Source organism: Monodelphis domestica, chromosome 3, assembly GCF_027887165.1.
Source record: "Monodelphis domestica isolate mMonDom1 chromosome 3, mMonDom1.pri, whole genome shotgun sequence".
In the NCBI taxonomy this organism is placed as follows: Eukaryota; Metazoa; Chordata; class Mammalia; order Didelphimorphia; family Didelphidae; genus Monodelphis; species Monodelphis domestica.
In genome coordinates this window covers 423493089-423509504 of record NC_077229.1, presented here as the reverse complement: position 1 = coordinate 423509504, position 16416 = coordinate 423493089, and the positions used below count along the sequence as shown (strand labels likewise).

The window sequence follows — 16416 nt, the reverse complement described above, 5'->3', positions numbered from 1 at the left end:
AAAATGGGAAATTTGGAATTACCCAGGATCAGATATTAAGGTACACATGTCAAGATATCAGAGAGGTGAGAGGGTCTTGTGTCCTACAGAGGATAACATGGAAATAATCAACTCGGAAGTACAGGCAGCGGCAGTGGAAACTTTTAGTGGAAAAGGAGAATAAAGGAATGGTTCCTGGACTAGATGTGAGAAGAGAAAAGACCAGGTTTCATAACTGAGAGAGCAGGAAAGTTGGAATATACTTATAAGGTTATGGTCAGGGAAGAGGAGAATAGATCTCTTGGAGGTAGTGCATTTGCAAATGATCAGGTGCAAGGTAGAGATGAAGGTGGCAAGAATTAATGAGAGAAAATGTAGAGAACTAAGTAAATAAGTGAATCCAAAGTAGTGATTAGTAATTCAGTGTCCACTTGACCTGGAGTTGAGGCCTCTCCTATAGTACCCAAGGGTCATGGTCCTTTTCTGTTCAATACTGATATTAAAGTTGAGGATTACATAAAGATGGTGACTGAAGCTGGGGATTCATTGATAGAAGAAACTCCTCAATGTGGACACTGCTTTTACAAAGGTAGGGTGACACTTACCTCTGTCATTTATTATCTTCAGGAATTTTCTAGAATACTGAGAAGTTAATTCCCCAGAGTCACACAGTCTTACTAAACTTATGAAAGATAGAAATTTGCTAGGCAGAAGAGGTAGGCAATTGGATAACATAATCAGAGCTGGAATTTGAATCCCAGTCCTCTTGCTACCATCATGTAAAATGTCTGGCACAGAATTGCCTGTTATCATCATCAACACCATCCTAACAATTTTACATTTATATAGTGTTTTAAAGTTTACAGAAAACTTTACATATATCTTTCTATTTGAATCTGACAGTAGCCCTTTTTATGTAAATCCAAGTATTATTATACTCATTTTACAGAGGAGGAAACTGACTTACCCATGACCACACAATTAGAATACCCAAGTTTGGATTTGGGGATGATAGAGGGGTCAGTGTTCTGGAGAAAATGATGCAGAAAGTGATCACCTGTGCCTGAAGATGGGTTTGCCTTGAGGAGGAGAAAGGCTACCACTTCATGAAAGAGAATAAAAGAGGGGATAGCAGCAGAAGCATCTCGTTGGTGTGAGTTGAGGTGGAAGGGAAAAGAGGAAGCTCTCAGTGACATAGTAGTGTCTGTGTCAGAGGTGGGAATTCTTACTCCTGATGAAATTGCAAGCTCTCAAAAAGGCCCCAGCACATAGCTTGGGAGAGCAGGTGCTAATAGATGCTCATTGAAATTAATTTAATTGAACCTGGATTGCATAGTACATCCAATAAGATCTGTGAACAGTTTCAGATTTCAAGTCAGATGCTCCAAGGAAGAACAGTAGTACCCCTGGGAAAGTTGATGGAAGCTTCATAGGAATTTGCCTTGTCAGAGGTTCATAGAGCTAAAAAGGATCTCCAGTCAAATTCTCTCATTTTGTAGTTTTTTGGACTGCCCAGTCTTGTCTCAACTCTTAGTGACCCTAATGGGGATATTCTAGGCAAAGATACTCGAGTGGTTTGCCACTTCCTTCCCTGGCTTATTTTACAGATGAGGAAACTGAGGCCAACACAGTGGCTGTGGCTTTCCAGGGTCACACCGCTCATTAGTGTCTGAGGCCAGATTTGAACCCAGGAAGAAGAGTTATTTCTGACATCCAGGCCTGGAATTCTATCTACTGCACCACCAAGCTGCCCCTCTTAACTTTCCGGGTCTCATAGCATTATATACAGTAAGAAGAATCCCATCATCCCCAATTTGAGCTTGGTTACCACTTGGATTCTGTAAAGTAATCAGAAACTGAAGAAGCCGCTGCAGTATTGGTACCATCTATGATCCATTATGCATAGGGTTTTTCTGCATAAAAATGAGTACATGGAGAAGATGGGGCTTTGCCCCTGGAGTTTGCATGGTGCTTAGTTCTTGATCACTGAACCAATTCCAACTCTGTAAAGCAAGCTGCAAGAGCCAGATGTTTGGAGAGGTGCTTGCTTTCCCAGCTCTGCTTTCCCCCCTCTGCTTTCCCAGCTCAGCACAATAGAATCCACTTGATTTGGGGCCAGAAAGCCTCAGTTGTCGTGCAGTGTCAGCCTCGACCAGTGGAGTATATTCAGACCAGCTGTTCTATTCTTCCCACTTTCAGTGTCCTATCCATAAAAAGAGTGACAGACACAGAAACTCCTGGATCTCCACCTCCTCTCTGGCACATGTAGAGAACCTGTGGTGTGACTCCAAATAGGGGTTCTTTTAGTGTCTGGGAAAGATATTTGCTATGGCAGAGCAGCTTGCATGCCTGCAGAATTCCCATCCCTTTTTCTTTAGTCAGTCAACAAGCATTTATTGTTGTTGTTCAGTTTCAGTGGTGTCTGACTCTTTGTGACCCCATTTGGGGTTTTCTTGGCAAAGATACTAGAGTGGTTGGCCATTTCCTTCCAACTTATTTGATAGATGAAGAACTCAGGCAAGCAGGGTTAAGTGACTTGCCCAGCATTACAAAGAGAACTTTGACTTTACAAAATCCTAGCCAGAACCAATGTGTGACTGAAGTTTTGGACCTTAAAATGTTATACTGTGAAAAGTAGATCTCATTGCTGTGGTTCAATTGTTTCAGTTATGTCTGTTTCTTTGGAACCCCATTTGGGATTTTCTTGGCAAAGGTATTAGAGCGATTTGCCATTTTTCTCAAGATCATTTTACAGATGAAGAACCTGAGGCAAACAAGGCTAAGTGACTTGCCCAGGTCACACAACTAGTAAGGATCAGAGACCAGCTTTGAACTTAGAAAGATCAGTCTTCCTGACTCATGGCTGGCACTCTATTAACTGGATGACCTAGCTTCCTCATTGACCACTTCTGTAATTTACAAATCAGGAAGTCTAGGCACAGGGAGGTCAAATGACCTGCCAAGTTTCCACAGGAAATAAATAGTAAAGGCAGAACTTAAATCCTCTAATCTTGATTTCGAATGGAAGGCTCTTTCTACCATCCCTTCCCTTCTCCCCTTTCACCTCATCATTATCCATTGGTGATTGAGCCACGGTTGTAAGACCAGTTTGCTGAACCCTGCCTACCTTTCTCTCAACTCTTTTGCTGTAGATTGAGTGTGTTTCAGATTAAGATCCAGGGTTCAGAAGTCAAGATATAGAAGCCTCCCCAAAGCTGACTCTGGAGTTTTTTTCCCCCTAAATTACATTTGGCTTCATCTTTGAGAGTTTCTGATATCCAAGGTGTAGGATTTATTAAAAATAGAGGACTTGGCTCCTTCCCCTATACCTACCTTCTCTCTCTTCTTGCACAGAGATAAGATCATTTTCCATTTGCCCCATTTTTCCTGGTTCCCTCTTAAAATCTCAGCTGCTTTCTTCTCTCATGAAGAAGAGAAGCATCCTTGAACTGGGGCTGGGGGGGGAGGGGGAGGGAGGGTGCTAGTCTGAAGAGGGTTTCTGCCTTTTGGAGGGAGGGGAAATTCTCCCAGCCTCCCACATCATCTAAGATGAAAGAAGGCAAGATATCTACTGTCAGTTGTCAATCTTCCGTCATCAGCCTGTTCCTTGCAGTCAGGAGACAGTTGCACACTGTGACCTTGATCAGGAGACAGTTGCACACTGTGACCTTGATCGTCGCTCTCCTCTAGGACTGCATTACCGTTCAACAACATTTAGAATAAATGAAAGGCAGGTTAACCAGGTTTAGTGAAAAGCCTGAACATACACTGTTTCTTAAAGAAAAACAGCTGCATTACTTTCACTAAGTTAGAGTCAGGATTTGGACTGGCAAATCGCATAACTGCTGAACTGGTGTGCCTCTATGAGTCATGTCTCCTCTCTACTGATCCACATTCTTTTTTTTTTTAAGCTATAACATTGTCTTTATTAGATTTCACAAATAAGAGCAACCTCTGACACTCAAGCTAAATATGTCCAAGTTACCCAGTTTCCAGTTTGATTTTTTTAATTTGGAAAATTTTATTTAATTAATTAATTTAGAATATTTTCCTATGGTTACAAGATTCATGTTCTTTCCCTCCCTTCCCTCTATCTCCTTCCCATAGCCTACTGGAAATTCCTCTTGGTTTTACATGTGTCATTGTACTGATCCACATTCTATCAGTTCAAGATTCCTTCCAGCTTCTAATTCAGTCAGGAAACCATTAATGATCATCCTTGCTACCTGATTAGATGCACTTTAGTTAGTAATTCCTGAAATGCTAATGGGTTAGGGGGTGACTTGGGTTCCACCTTTTATACACATTATTCCCTGCCTCCCCAAACTCAAATACATGATAACCTACTTGGCCACGGGGTCTGTGCCTTATTCTTCTTTTAATGCTTGGCACAGGTCTGGATATATTGTGGGTATACAATAAATATTTGTTAAATTGAATTGGGTTGAGCAATGTATACGGTTGGGTGCTTCTCAAGTGTTTGAAAAGTGTCTCTTAAAAATATAACTCTACTTCTTGTAACCTATTCACCAGGATTAATTTGCCCATCAAACTTCATCTTCATAGTTCAGTTCTGCATATTTCTGTCTGAAATAAAATTCAGAATTAATGAAGTGCATGTAAATTAAGTGACTTATAATTGGGAACCTGAACTGAATCCTTATTAATGCATGTATTGCAGACCTGTCTGATGAGCAGAACTGGAGAGCCTCAACACTGGGAAAGTCATCATAGGGTATTGAAACCCGGGCTGGGTTGGTGGTTTCTGGGGTGTTACATGCAGTGCAAAGTGATTTTCAGCATTTTGGAACAAGTTGTGAAAATGTAATATCTGTCCAGGGGAATTTTTTTTAAATCCTCCAAGTAGGGATTTTGTGCCAGGGATAAGGGAAGATGGTTGCATGCAAGTAGCATTGACTGAGTAAACTGAACATTGAATTTGGCAGGACAATTCATTTCCTAAATCATTCTGGTGAGTTGAAGTTTTACTGTATTGTTGTTCATAAATTAGATCATGAAAAACTGTTGTCACTGGTAGACTATTCCCTTGCCCTGTGGTGAGACTGACTCAATAACTGGGTTTTCTGTAAGTTATCATACTTTTCCTGAACTTAGATGTGTGTTGTCCTGTGAATAGCTTTCAGAAAAGGTTGAAAGGAATTGAAGGTATCAGCCATCCACCAAGCATTTAGTATAGCCCAGGATTCTAAATGCAAAGTGGGCTTCCCCTAGAACCGAACTTCTTACCGTGCAATGGACCCCTTCATCCAGGCTAGTAACATCCATGGATCTCTTCTAAGAATAATGTTTCAAAATGCATTAAGTGAAATACTTAAGATTGCAAAGGAACTCAAACACATTGAAATAAACTTATCTGTCTAATTGTATCATTCTATCTGTCTGTGTCTGTTACCTATCTTTTATCTATCTAATCTTTTTTTTTTTTAATTCATGAACTTTAGCTAAAGAACCCTAGCTTTAAAGGCACTTCTGACATCATTAGGGAAAGATGAAAGCCCCCAACCAAACACACCCAAATGGATACCTACCTAACAAGATTAATACAAGCATGCAAGTTGAAAGTTCCCTGATAGGGATTTTTAAGTGAAGAAAGGGTAGAAAAAGCACTGGATTTTGTGTTATAGGTCTTAGATTCGAATCTCAGCTCTGCCATTTATTATCTGTGTGCTGATGGGCAATTGATTTAACTTCTCTGAATCTTATCTACTGAAAAAAAAAAAGCCTTTCCCAGCTCTAAATCTATGATCGTAAATTCTGTAGGTCAGAGGAAATATAGTAGAGTTAGAAATAATTGATTGGAGAAAGTATGGCTCCAACTGAGCCTTGAAGGATGGATAGACTATGAATAGGGCAGAATATTTTAGGTGAGGGGAAGAACATAAGTGGAACTATGAAGGAGGAAGCAAACATGAGACAGTGAAGAGGTTCTCTGATTAGAGCAGAGAGAGACATTCCTTCTAGTTGGGAAATGGATTGTTTTCCCTCTGGTAGCATCTCTTCCTCCAGGACCCACCATCCAGCTCATGGACTCAGAACTGACTCTTTCCTAAATAATCCTAACTCCTGAGGATCCTTTTGGGAGCCTGATGCTGACCCTTTGGGGCCAGAGCTTCCATGCCCAGGAACTTTCTGGCATCAGGTTGGACGACAGGACTCAGGTGTTCATTTTGTTCCCAGTGATTCTGACCTGGCCGAGTAACTGACCGACCCTCTCTCTCTTTGACCTGTACTTCTCCTAACAAAGCTTTCTTTATGGTATGATTCTGTAGGTTCCCAAAGGCACTGACCAGAACTGGGCTCAAAAATTGTATGACCAGCATTCCAGCAGCCAGCACTTCCAGAAACCCAGAATGTCCAACACATCCTTCATTGTCCTTCATTTTGCAGATCAGGTGAGTGTCCTCTTTGTGGGTCTGGATACCAAACAAAGTCCTGTTCCCTTGAATTTGATTAGTGCAAATGGCTCCCATGAAGGTTTCTTGTTTATCACCCTACCCATCTGCCTTAAATTAGTCTCTTCCTAAAACTCTGTTCAAGGTATCAATACTCCTTTATAAGACTGGCATTGAGAGATAGGACTTGGGCTTGCTTACATGTTTCAGGCGAGCTCTCTTCCCTGTGAGGGATGCATGGGTGTGTATTTTTGCAGATAAACATATTTAAGAAAGGGATCGAACATAAGATATTTTTTGAAAGGTGAGGAAACTCCCTTTACTAGTGCAGGTTGGAAACTTCTTTATAGCTAATGCAGTCTTACAGCTGCTCAGAGCACTGAAAGATTTGAATGACTTTCCCAGCACCATGCAGCCAATATGTGTCAGAGGGAAGACTTGAACACAGATCTTCCTGGCTTTGAGACTAATTTATGTTCACTAATTTGAAGAACCTCTCATACATAGTTCATAGTATACATAGTTCAGGCAATCATAAACCCGTAATTACATGCAATGATTTTTATTACTTTGTGTTCATGGCATGTTTTATCCATTCCCTGGTAGTCTTTGCTAGTGGCATAATGAAAACTACATCTTTCTTGAAAGCTGTACCTTGAGTGGTGCCTGGGCTCTTCAGGGTTCTACCAAGCAGAAAAGCCTTCAAATATGGGCCCAATTATCATTTAAAGACCAACTTAACAAAATTCAAAGTGGTTTATCACCAAACAATTGGTTACCAACTGATGTTTGGGGTTTGGGTTTTTTGTTTGTTATTTTCGTACAGCCACTTAGTAACACTATTTCCATTGGAAGGCACAGTGCTCATTTTGGGAAAATCACACATCCAAGAAATAAGACATTAGGATTCACTTCCAGTAGAAGCCTATGGTACTGGTTAGGTTTTAGTGCTTGTAAAGAATCATAGTGGTTTGGTCCTAAAAAGTTGGGCAGAAAAAATTTTTGTAAATAGTTTCCTATTTTAAACTCCCTAGAGGAAACTGGCATTTAAAAGAATTCTATAGAGTCAACTACAAAATAAATAATTGCCTCCTAACACATATTTTGTGTATTTTCTAGTTTTCACATGTTTCTTTTTTTTTTCAATCCCAAACCTTCTGTTTTAGAATGAATATTATGTATGGGTTCCAAGGCAGAAAAGTGGTAAAGGCTAGGCGATGGAAGTTCGGTGACTTGCCCAGGGTCACACAGCTAGGAAGTATCTGAGGCCAGATTTGAACCCAGGACTTTCCTGTCTCTAGGCCTGGCTCTCCATCTACTGAGGTATCTAGCTGCTCCCATCATACATTTCTTGTGAAATATGACTTATCACTGTGGCTACTTTAGCACTCTGCACTTGAGTGCTTTGTGTTCTGCTTTGATCTGAAGTCCCATCAGAGTATAGAAGTTTCTTAAAAGAAGTGACAACAAATGTGAGGTTCCCTGTTATGTTTTCCATTGTTTGTACCTACTTGGAAAAATGTTTTGAAGATGAAATGACTAAGGTCTTAGATTTGGGTTACTCTGGTTGAAGTTCTAACTGCTTTCTTCTTTTTCCTACTGCTTTTGGCGATAGGTGGAGTACCTCTCAGATGGATTTCTAGAGAAAAATAGAGACACTGTGCATGAAGAACAAATCAACATCCTGAAGGCCAGCAAGGTAATTGGGCTGAATTAGTCATTCCTCTGAGCTGAAGACTTGAGAAATAGCCAAATAAAATAGCCATCTCTAGAGCTAGGACATTAATTGATATAGAATCTATCCATAGTCACCATCCTGAAGACTACAGAAGAGAAGGTTGTATAAGGGCACCAAAACTGCTACCAACATTTGCACCTATTTTCACCACATAATCTCTACTTCCAATTGATAAGAAAATGGAAAATGTAGGGTGGGATGGAGAAATAGGGGAGTGGGCAACTGTATGGATGAGTGGCTACTATAAAGAAGAGGAAACAAGAGAATCAGCAGCTATGGAGAAAGACAACAGCTTGAGAAATGAATGTCAGATTTGTCTGGGCACAGGATATCCAAGTCCTGTTTCTGATCTCCTGGTTTCTGACATAAGATGGTTCTACTCCAACCAAATAAGATAGCAATAGCCCTTGCCATTTGCCTTGCAATATCAGTCAAAGCCTTGCAAAAATTTGAAACCAATGCCCATGTGACAATTCCCTGTCTCCAAACATTATCCATGAAGTTGGTTGGTTTCTGCCTTCCTCTGTATACATTTGACAGTTAGAAAATAGTGTGCCCATTTTATAGTTAAGAGGAAGTAAAATATCAGTGGATATTTTCAGTTATCTCAAGAAAGTTGTGTAATTTAAGTAAGAATAGAACCCACATCTTTCTACCCTTTCCCCTTAGCCAGTTCCCTCAACAGGAAAAGGAAAGAGTTGAACAAAGTCATTCATAAGATTGCTTCTAAGTCTGGAAAGATTACTCTTCCATTTTACTAAGACATTACTCATTCTAGATGGGTCAGTTTCTTCCCCACTCACTAGACCATGATATTTTCTACATTGCCCCAAATGGTCTGTATGCTACCAACATCAATTGTGCAATGCCTCCACCCCACCCCCCATTTCACCTTTGGAAAGTTCAGGATAAGATGCCCATAAACAGGTGATGAGTGAAGGCTAATAGTCCTCTCACTCTCAGTTAGTCCAAACAGTTATTGGATGCGCTCTTCTTAGTGATGCCATAACTCTATATTGCCAAGTCAGGATCCATTTGTACATGTTGTTTAAAGGAATCTTGTGTACTATCATTGTACTTGATGCTGGGTCAATAGAAGAAGAAGAGAAGGCAGAGTCCTTGTTCTTAAAAACTTGCAAGCTTCTCAAGGAAGAAGCTACCAAAAATGGTGCAAATGGCCAACATATGACATTGACAGTAAATACTATAGGAATTGAGAAAGCAGTTACTTTAGGCTAGAGTGATCAAGGGTGGTTTTAGGGGAAAAGGATCTGAGCCAGTCTATGAAGAGCACAAAATAACTAAAATGTTTTAAGTTTCAAAGGTATTTTTCTTTCTTCTAAAAATGAAAATAATACTATACCAATTTCACTGCTGAGGAACCTGAAGCTATGAGAAACTACTTTTTCCAGAGCCATACTACTAAATGACATGCTTGACACCCTAGGTCTTCTTGATTAGTGATGGAAAATGGAGAGGGTGTTCTAGGTCAAGGATGGGAGAGGATGTAAGGTAGAAACAGCATCTAGAGTATAAATGTACTCGGTATTTTAGGAAGAAGTGCTTTATATTTGGAGGCCTGAGTAGGGAAGAGACTCACCTAACTAGGTTTAATAATTTCTCTTAGTGAAGTGAGGGAATAATGATGAAGTAGAATAAAATTGGAAGGAACCTTATAAATTATCAATCCTTTCCATTTACTGGTGAGGGAAGGTGTACATATTGACAGAACCAGACCTCTAATTTTCAGCTCTCTTGCTTCCCAAACCACTCTTCTCACTGTCTCATGCTGCCTCATATAGTAGCATCTGAAGACCCTTCAAAAAGCTTTGCTTTAACATTTGTTTATACTGCTTTAATTAGCCAATCAACAAACATTTATTAAGCACTCACTATGTGCCAAACACTGTGCTAAGTGCTGGGGATAAAAAAAAAGAAGCAAAAGATAGTCCCTGCCCTTAAGGAGCTTAGTATCTTAATGAGGGAGACATTAGCAAACAACTATACAAAGCAAGGTGTACACAGGAATAGGAATAAATGGGAAATTTAGGAATAGGAAAATAAATAGGAAATAGGAAATAAACAGGGATAGGGAAAAATAGTAAATAAATAGGAAAAAAATGAATAGAGGGAATGTTTTAGGGAGCAATCAGTAAACTGTGACAGTAAGCTGGAGGCAATTGTTCAGTCATTTCTACCGTTGTCCCATCAAAAGATGCTTCCCTTTTTTCCTTCTTTAATTTCCTTCACTTCCTCCTTCTCCTATCAATTTTCAAATGTGTATTCAGCAATGTTCAAGGCACCAGAGTCAAGAAGAGTTGAGGTGGAGGTGACCCTAAATATCTTTGCTACTAGAGGTCCTGCTCTTCCAGGTCCAACAAGACTGGGCTTGGAGGACAGACCTGTCAACAGACTTAGATGAGCATCTGCTGTAAAAGGATCAATCCAGGTAAGTATAGAGATGCTCATCACCAGATTGTCCTCAGGTTGGTAACATTTTAACTCATGGCTACCCTGAATGGCTACCAACCAAGTTGTAGAAGGGTCATCATGTGTATTGGTGGAAGGAATACCCATACCAACAAAATTACTGGTTCTGAAAGTATCAGGGCTAAGTATACGAGATACTTTAGAGGATATGTTATTGTGTTTGTTTCAGTCATGATGTCAGTGTTTGTGACTGTTTGGGGTTTCCTTGGCAAAGATAATGGAATGGTTTGACATTTCCTTCTCCAGCTCATTTTACAGTTGAGGAAACTTTAGACAAACAGGATTAAGAGATTTTCCCAAGATCAAATGGCCAAGTAAGTGTCTGAGGCCAGATTGGAAGTCATGAAGGTGAAAATCCACTGCACCACCTAAAGCTTGAAGGGAATGGAGGAGTTGGATGTATTTCAGGCAAGAGTAGGCATGGGAGAAAAAAAAAGCATAAACTTTTCAGAATAGTGTGAGTAGACCAGTAGACCTGGCTACAGGGAAGATTTCACAAGGCAAATGATGAGGTTGGAAAGGTAAATTGGGCTATCAGCTAAGGGGGGATGGACTTGGTTTCATGGCTAGGGAGGTACCCCTGAAGTTCTTCTATCCATGAAATGCTTTTGTTCTCAGTTCTTAACCTCTTTTTTGTGTCATGAGCCCCCTTAACAGTATGATGAATCCAATGGATTCCTTCTCAGAATAATGTTTTTAAAATGCAAAAAAAAAAAAAATAGATAAATAAAATGCATAAGATTACAAAGGAAAGCAGTTATACTCAAGTGAAGTTATCAGAATATTAAAATAACAAGCTTAGAGACCCCAGGTTAAAAACAATGGTTTTAGAGTATTCTGGATGGTGATATGTGGATTGAGTGGAGAAACTAGTCTAGGCACAGGGAAAGAAGCTCAGAAGCTATTGAAATTACTCATCACTCCACATCTAGACACTGTTTGGGGGAAAAGTGAAATCCATTCCTTTGACTATCAGAAAGAATGCCTCCTCTTTATTAATGACTTCTGTGGAGAAGATTCTTAGGATTCAGAAGGAAGGAAAAGCTAGGGTGGCATGGGTTGAGAAGAAGGCAGGGGGCTCTCACAGAGAAGGAGCAAAGTAAAACAAAAAAACAACTTCTGAAAGGTTCTGAGACCTTTCTGAAGAAGACAGATTTCAGAGAAATCAGTTAGCTTCTTTTCAGGTTAAATGATTCTAAACTTACAGTGGGGGACTGGTTACCCCAGGGAAAAGCCCAGTTAATTTCACTTGATATGAGGTGAGGAAAAAGGGGAATCCCACTAAACACAGGATGATTTAAAGTTAAATCATCCCAGTTGATTGATGTACTCCCTGGGACTGGGGATTCATTCAAGCAGGCTCTGAAGTCAGTAAAATTTCCTGAAAGCACAGGCCTTCTTACACTGGCTCTTGGATATCAGAGCATCAAGGATTTATGTGGTAGAGGCATGGAGAGAGAGAGAGGACTTGTAAGCCAAGATGCAAGAACCAAGGCTGGGGACCTGCCTGTCAAACAAGAGGAAGGTTCCAAACAGAATGTTCCCAGGAGTGGCAGTTGGGGATTTCTGGCCACACAGAGGGGAAGAAGCAGAAATTTGGCTTTGACTTGGTCTCAGTCTCTCTGGCTCTGGGCAATTGAAGCTGACCAGGGGAGAAACTTGGGACTTTGTTTCCCTCTCTGGCAGTTGAGACTGGCTGAGAGGACCCTTGTAGGGTTGGTTTGGTTTTGGGGGGCTCTCTGGCCAAGGGAGAAACCTCGGAGATTTTACTGACCAACAGTTGGAGGAAAGCCAGGCTGAAGGAGAGATTTTGAATTTTGTTTCTCTCTGGGGTTAAGCTGAGAGACCTTGCTGACTTTGTGAAGAAGAAAGAAGATTTTAAACAGCTGTTGTCCTCCATCTCTCTAATTGTCTTAGAATCACAGTTTGTGACTGGACTACTTTCTCAAACCCTCAAATTCTCCCTCATTATAGATTAGGGAAATCCTCATCCCTCTTACCTCAGTTTCCTATCCTGTTATCCCAACACACTCCTTGACTTGAAAAAGGAAAAGAAAAGAGTTCTATATAGTTTACTCAAGTGGGGAGGGAAGAAGCCAAAGGCTTCAAGAAGAACTGAGAGGTTGAGGGAGGCAGGAAAGAGAGGGTTAGAGAAGGGAGGGGGTGAAGGGGGGAGGAGGTTAGGAAGATATACTAATCCATCAGCCATCAGTGGGGAATCAGTAGGCAGACCCCAGAGCAGTTCCCCTTGTGTGGCAGCATCCCGGTACTAGCATCCCTCAGCATTTCTCATTCCTACCTCCAATACAACCAAGCAATCTCAAGTTCCCCTCTAGCAGATCTCCAGTCACAGCCAGCCAGAGGACAGCAGTTATTGCAAAAGAAACAGTTTCCCTCAGTTTACTTTATTTCATTTAGTTATGGTCAAAACAGACTTTGTGTGTGATTGTACTGAGCTGTTTTGTTTTTCTCTAGCATCATTTTAGGGCATAGGCTCCAGGCTCCTGGGTTTCCAGGGTCTTGAGGATAATGAGACTCTCCACTCAGAAAGGAAAGAGAGAAAAGGAATAATCAAGTAGCTAGTATTTTTTACAAATTCCAGAGGTGAGGGAAAAATGGGAGACAGTGTTTTGAGTGACAGGAATTACTTACACATTTCATTTTCCTTTGATGCCACTTTCTCAAAGCAACAAGAGAAGGGAACATTTCATGTAATAACCAGCGACAACATGCTATTATTGAGCAGTGTTAGGGCACAGACTAGGGCAACAACCTTAGGACCACCAGCAGAATTAAGGCAGGAATTCTGGGAGCAGTGGGTTATGGGCTTTGTTAAGAGAGAGGAGAATAAAGGAGAGAACCTTTCATTTCTGCTAATGCCATTCTCTCTGAAACTGCCCTTTTTTCTTCCCTCCTACTGTCTAAATCCTATCTCTAAGCAACATGGTGAAATGGAAAGTATTATAGATATAGGTTCAAAAGACTTGGGTTAAAATCCCTTTTCCAATGCTTATTTTATGTGTAGCTTAGTAATGGTATTTTAGTTTAAAAAAAAGGTTAGATGATATATTCTCATCACAGAACAAACAGTAAAGACTAAGTCCTTATTTGAAAAAATCTATATCCTTGTACTCTTAAAATAAAAAACAATAAAAAGATAGATCATATTGTTATTTGGCATCTCTGACAAAACCAGGATCTCTTTGACTCAACCTTCTGTGATTTAATTCAGTAAAGTTCCTATGATTTAATCACTGTGGGCATTGCTTTCATTGATACAGATCACAGCTCCTCTGTAACTTTATAGATAGTCTTCAAGAATTGCAACACCTGATAAATTCATCCCATTGTTGTAGCCATAAGTGCAGGCCAAAGAAGAAAATTTTTAAAAGGCTGGAATGACCTTTGAGGAGAATAACCCCTTAATCAATATGGTTGGAGTAGAGTTGTTGAATTGGTACCTAGCTAAAGTTAGATAAAATTGGGTATGATTTGCAGAGAGGCATTCAGATTCAAAGTTAGGAGAAACTTCCAGGTGGTGGCTAAATGTACAGTGGATAGAACTGGGCCCAGAGTCAGGAAGATTCCTCTCCCTGAGTTCAAATTTGGCCTCAGACACTCCTAGCTGTGTGACTCTGGAAAGTCACCTACACCACTGTTTGCCTCAGTTTCCTCATCTGTAAATGAACTAGAGAAGGAAATGACAAACTACTCCAGTGTCTTTGCCAAGAAAATTCCAAATGGTGTCATGAAGAGTTGAACATGTTGGAAATGATTAAACAAAAACAAAAGAAGAAATTCTTTTGGTGATGATGCATTCCTTTTCAAATAGAGACTGTGTGATTCTTCAATAGGGCCATGCCAGAGAGGATTCCTAATCAGGTATAGATTGGAATTGATAGGTAGTTTGCTTCCACCTCTGAGTGTCTATTATTCTATGACTATAAAACAATGGTACTTGTTTTAATTTAATTAAATTCATGGAAAATAGTGTTTTCACATGTTTACCAAATTACATAGGAACTTGTTTCCTTCAGCACAGTCTTCTTGGAAAGCTCTTTGGCAATTGCCTTCAAAGCTGGATCTTGAGTCACTCTAGGAAATCAATCTCATTTCTTTCTAGTTAGCTATTAATTTTTTTAAAATTAAACAATATTCTCTAGAATCATGGCATATTAGAGCTACGAGGGACCTTAGAGATCCATACCATAAGCATAAAATCCTCATTTTACAGATGAGGAAAATATACCCAGAGAAAGGGAAGTGACTTGCTTACTCACATAAATAGTTGCAAGATCAAATCATAAACCTAGGTATTCTGACTCCCAATCCATTTGTCTTTCCACCATGCCATATTAATTCTCATATTAATCATACTCTTGGCTCCAAATGACTTTTGATAATTGAACCCATCTTCAGTAGATAAAGATTTGCCATTGTTCTTGATAGTCAAAGGCATACTCTCTGAAAACCAGCACCCAAGATATTCATTGGATTTTGAATAATGGCAGCATCATTAAAAAAACTTAAACAAAATCAGCAAGGGCTTCTCTAAAGACAAAACTAATCCAAATTCATGTATCTTTGTGTGTGTGTGTGTGTGTGTGTATGTGTGTCTTTTTATAATTGATTTTTTTCTTTATCATTCCTTATAAGTTTATATTTCTATATCTCATTTAAGGAGCAGCTAGGTGGCACAGTAGATAGAGGAAATCCTAGGGGCAGACTCATTTTCCTGAGTCATATCTCCTCTCAGACACATACTAGCTATGTGACCCTGGACAGGTCACTTTACCCTATTTGTCTCGGTTTCCTCATTTGTAAAAAGAGCTGGAGCAGAAAATGGCAAACCATTCCAGTATCTTTTCCAAGAAAACATTAAATGATGTCATGAAGAATCAAAAATGACTGAACATTTTTATTTAATGAAAATTATATGCTGGGACAATAATAATTTTTAAGTTACATATATAAATAGTTAATTCAACAGTTTTTGATTTATTTCTGATCCTTTGATTTCACTGGTGGAAAGAAACCTCCCCCCCTCATCCCCCATCTACAGTCAGAGAATATTTCAGTGACTTGCTTGGGACAAAGAGGATAAATGACTTGGTGTCATACAGCCAGTGCTTTCATAGGCAGAATTTGAACCTAAGTCCTCTTAATTCCAGAGGCCAGCTCTCTTTCCACTCTGCCACAGTCTGTTTAATCAATAAAGACTTAGTAAAATTCAGGATTCTAACTTCTGACTACCTTCTTGCTTAACTTTGTCTTAGGGACTCCCAGATGCTCAGGAAGTGTCTTACAGGTGCATGGTATGTAGAAGATACTGCATCACCAGGGCATTGGTTCCTTTGTGGATGTAACTTCAGGTCTAGAACTTTTCAGCTTTCACAGATCTGGACCTCCCTAAGTTATAAAGGAATTACTTTTTTTGAGGCAGTTAAATACAGAGACCTGGCACAGGTTCAAATGCTGCCTCTGACATGTTTAGTAGCTGTGTGACCTCAAATAAGTTGCTTTGCCTCTATGGGTCTCATTTTCTTGATTTGTAAAATGAAAAAGGTGGAAAAAATGGCTACTTACATACTTTCTGGCTCTGATCAAACCTTTAGTTTTCTAGGAGTTAAATAAATGGTACAGTAATACCATTGAGTCATGCTTTATTTTCTGCCAGAAATTCCATGAAATTTAGGAGTATAGGGCTTAGCAGAGAGAGGAGGAATATCCTGATCTAGAATCATAGAACTTAGACTAGAGGGATTCTTACAAATCTGCCAGACCAACCCCTTCCTT

General features: G+C 39.8%; 1 protein-coding gene across 2 annotated transcripts in view; it reads left to right on the top strand.

Annotated features, from left to right (window-relative positions):
* The window catches only part of MYO5B (myosin VB), a 571959-nt gene that overhangs the window by 383456 nt on the left and 172087 nt on the right, over positions 1-16416 (top strand). For both annotated transcript variants that reach the window (XM_007486667.3, XM_007486668.3), the window contains exons 13-14: positions 6270-6392; positions 8008-8091. In XM_007486667.3, coding sequence (XP_007486729.1) covers positions 6270-6392; positions 8008-8091 — 207 coding nt within the window. The remainder of the gene's footprint in view (positions 1-6269; positions 6393-8007; positions 8092-16416) is intronic.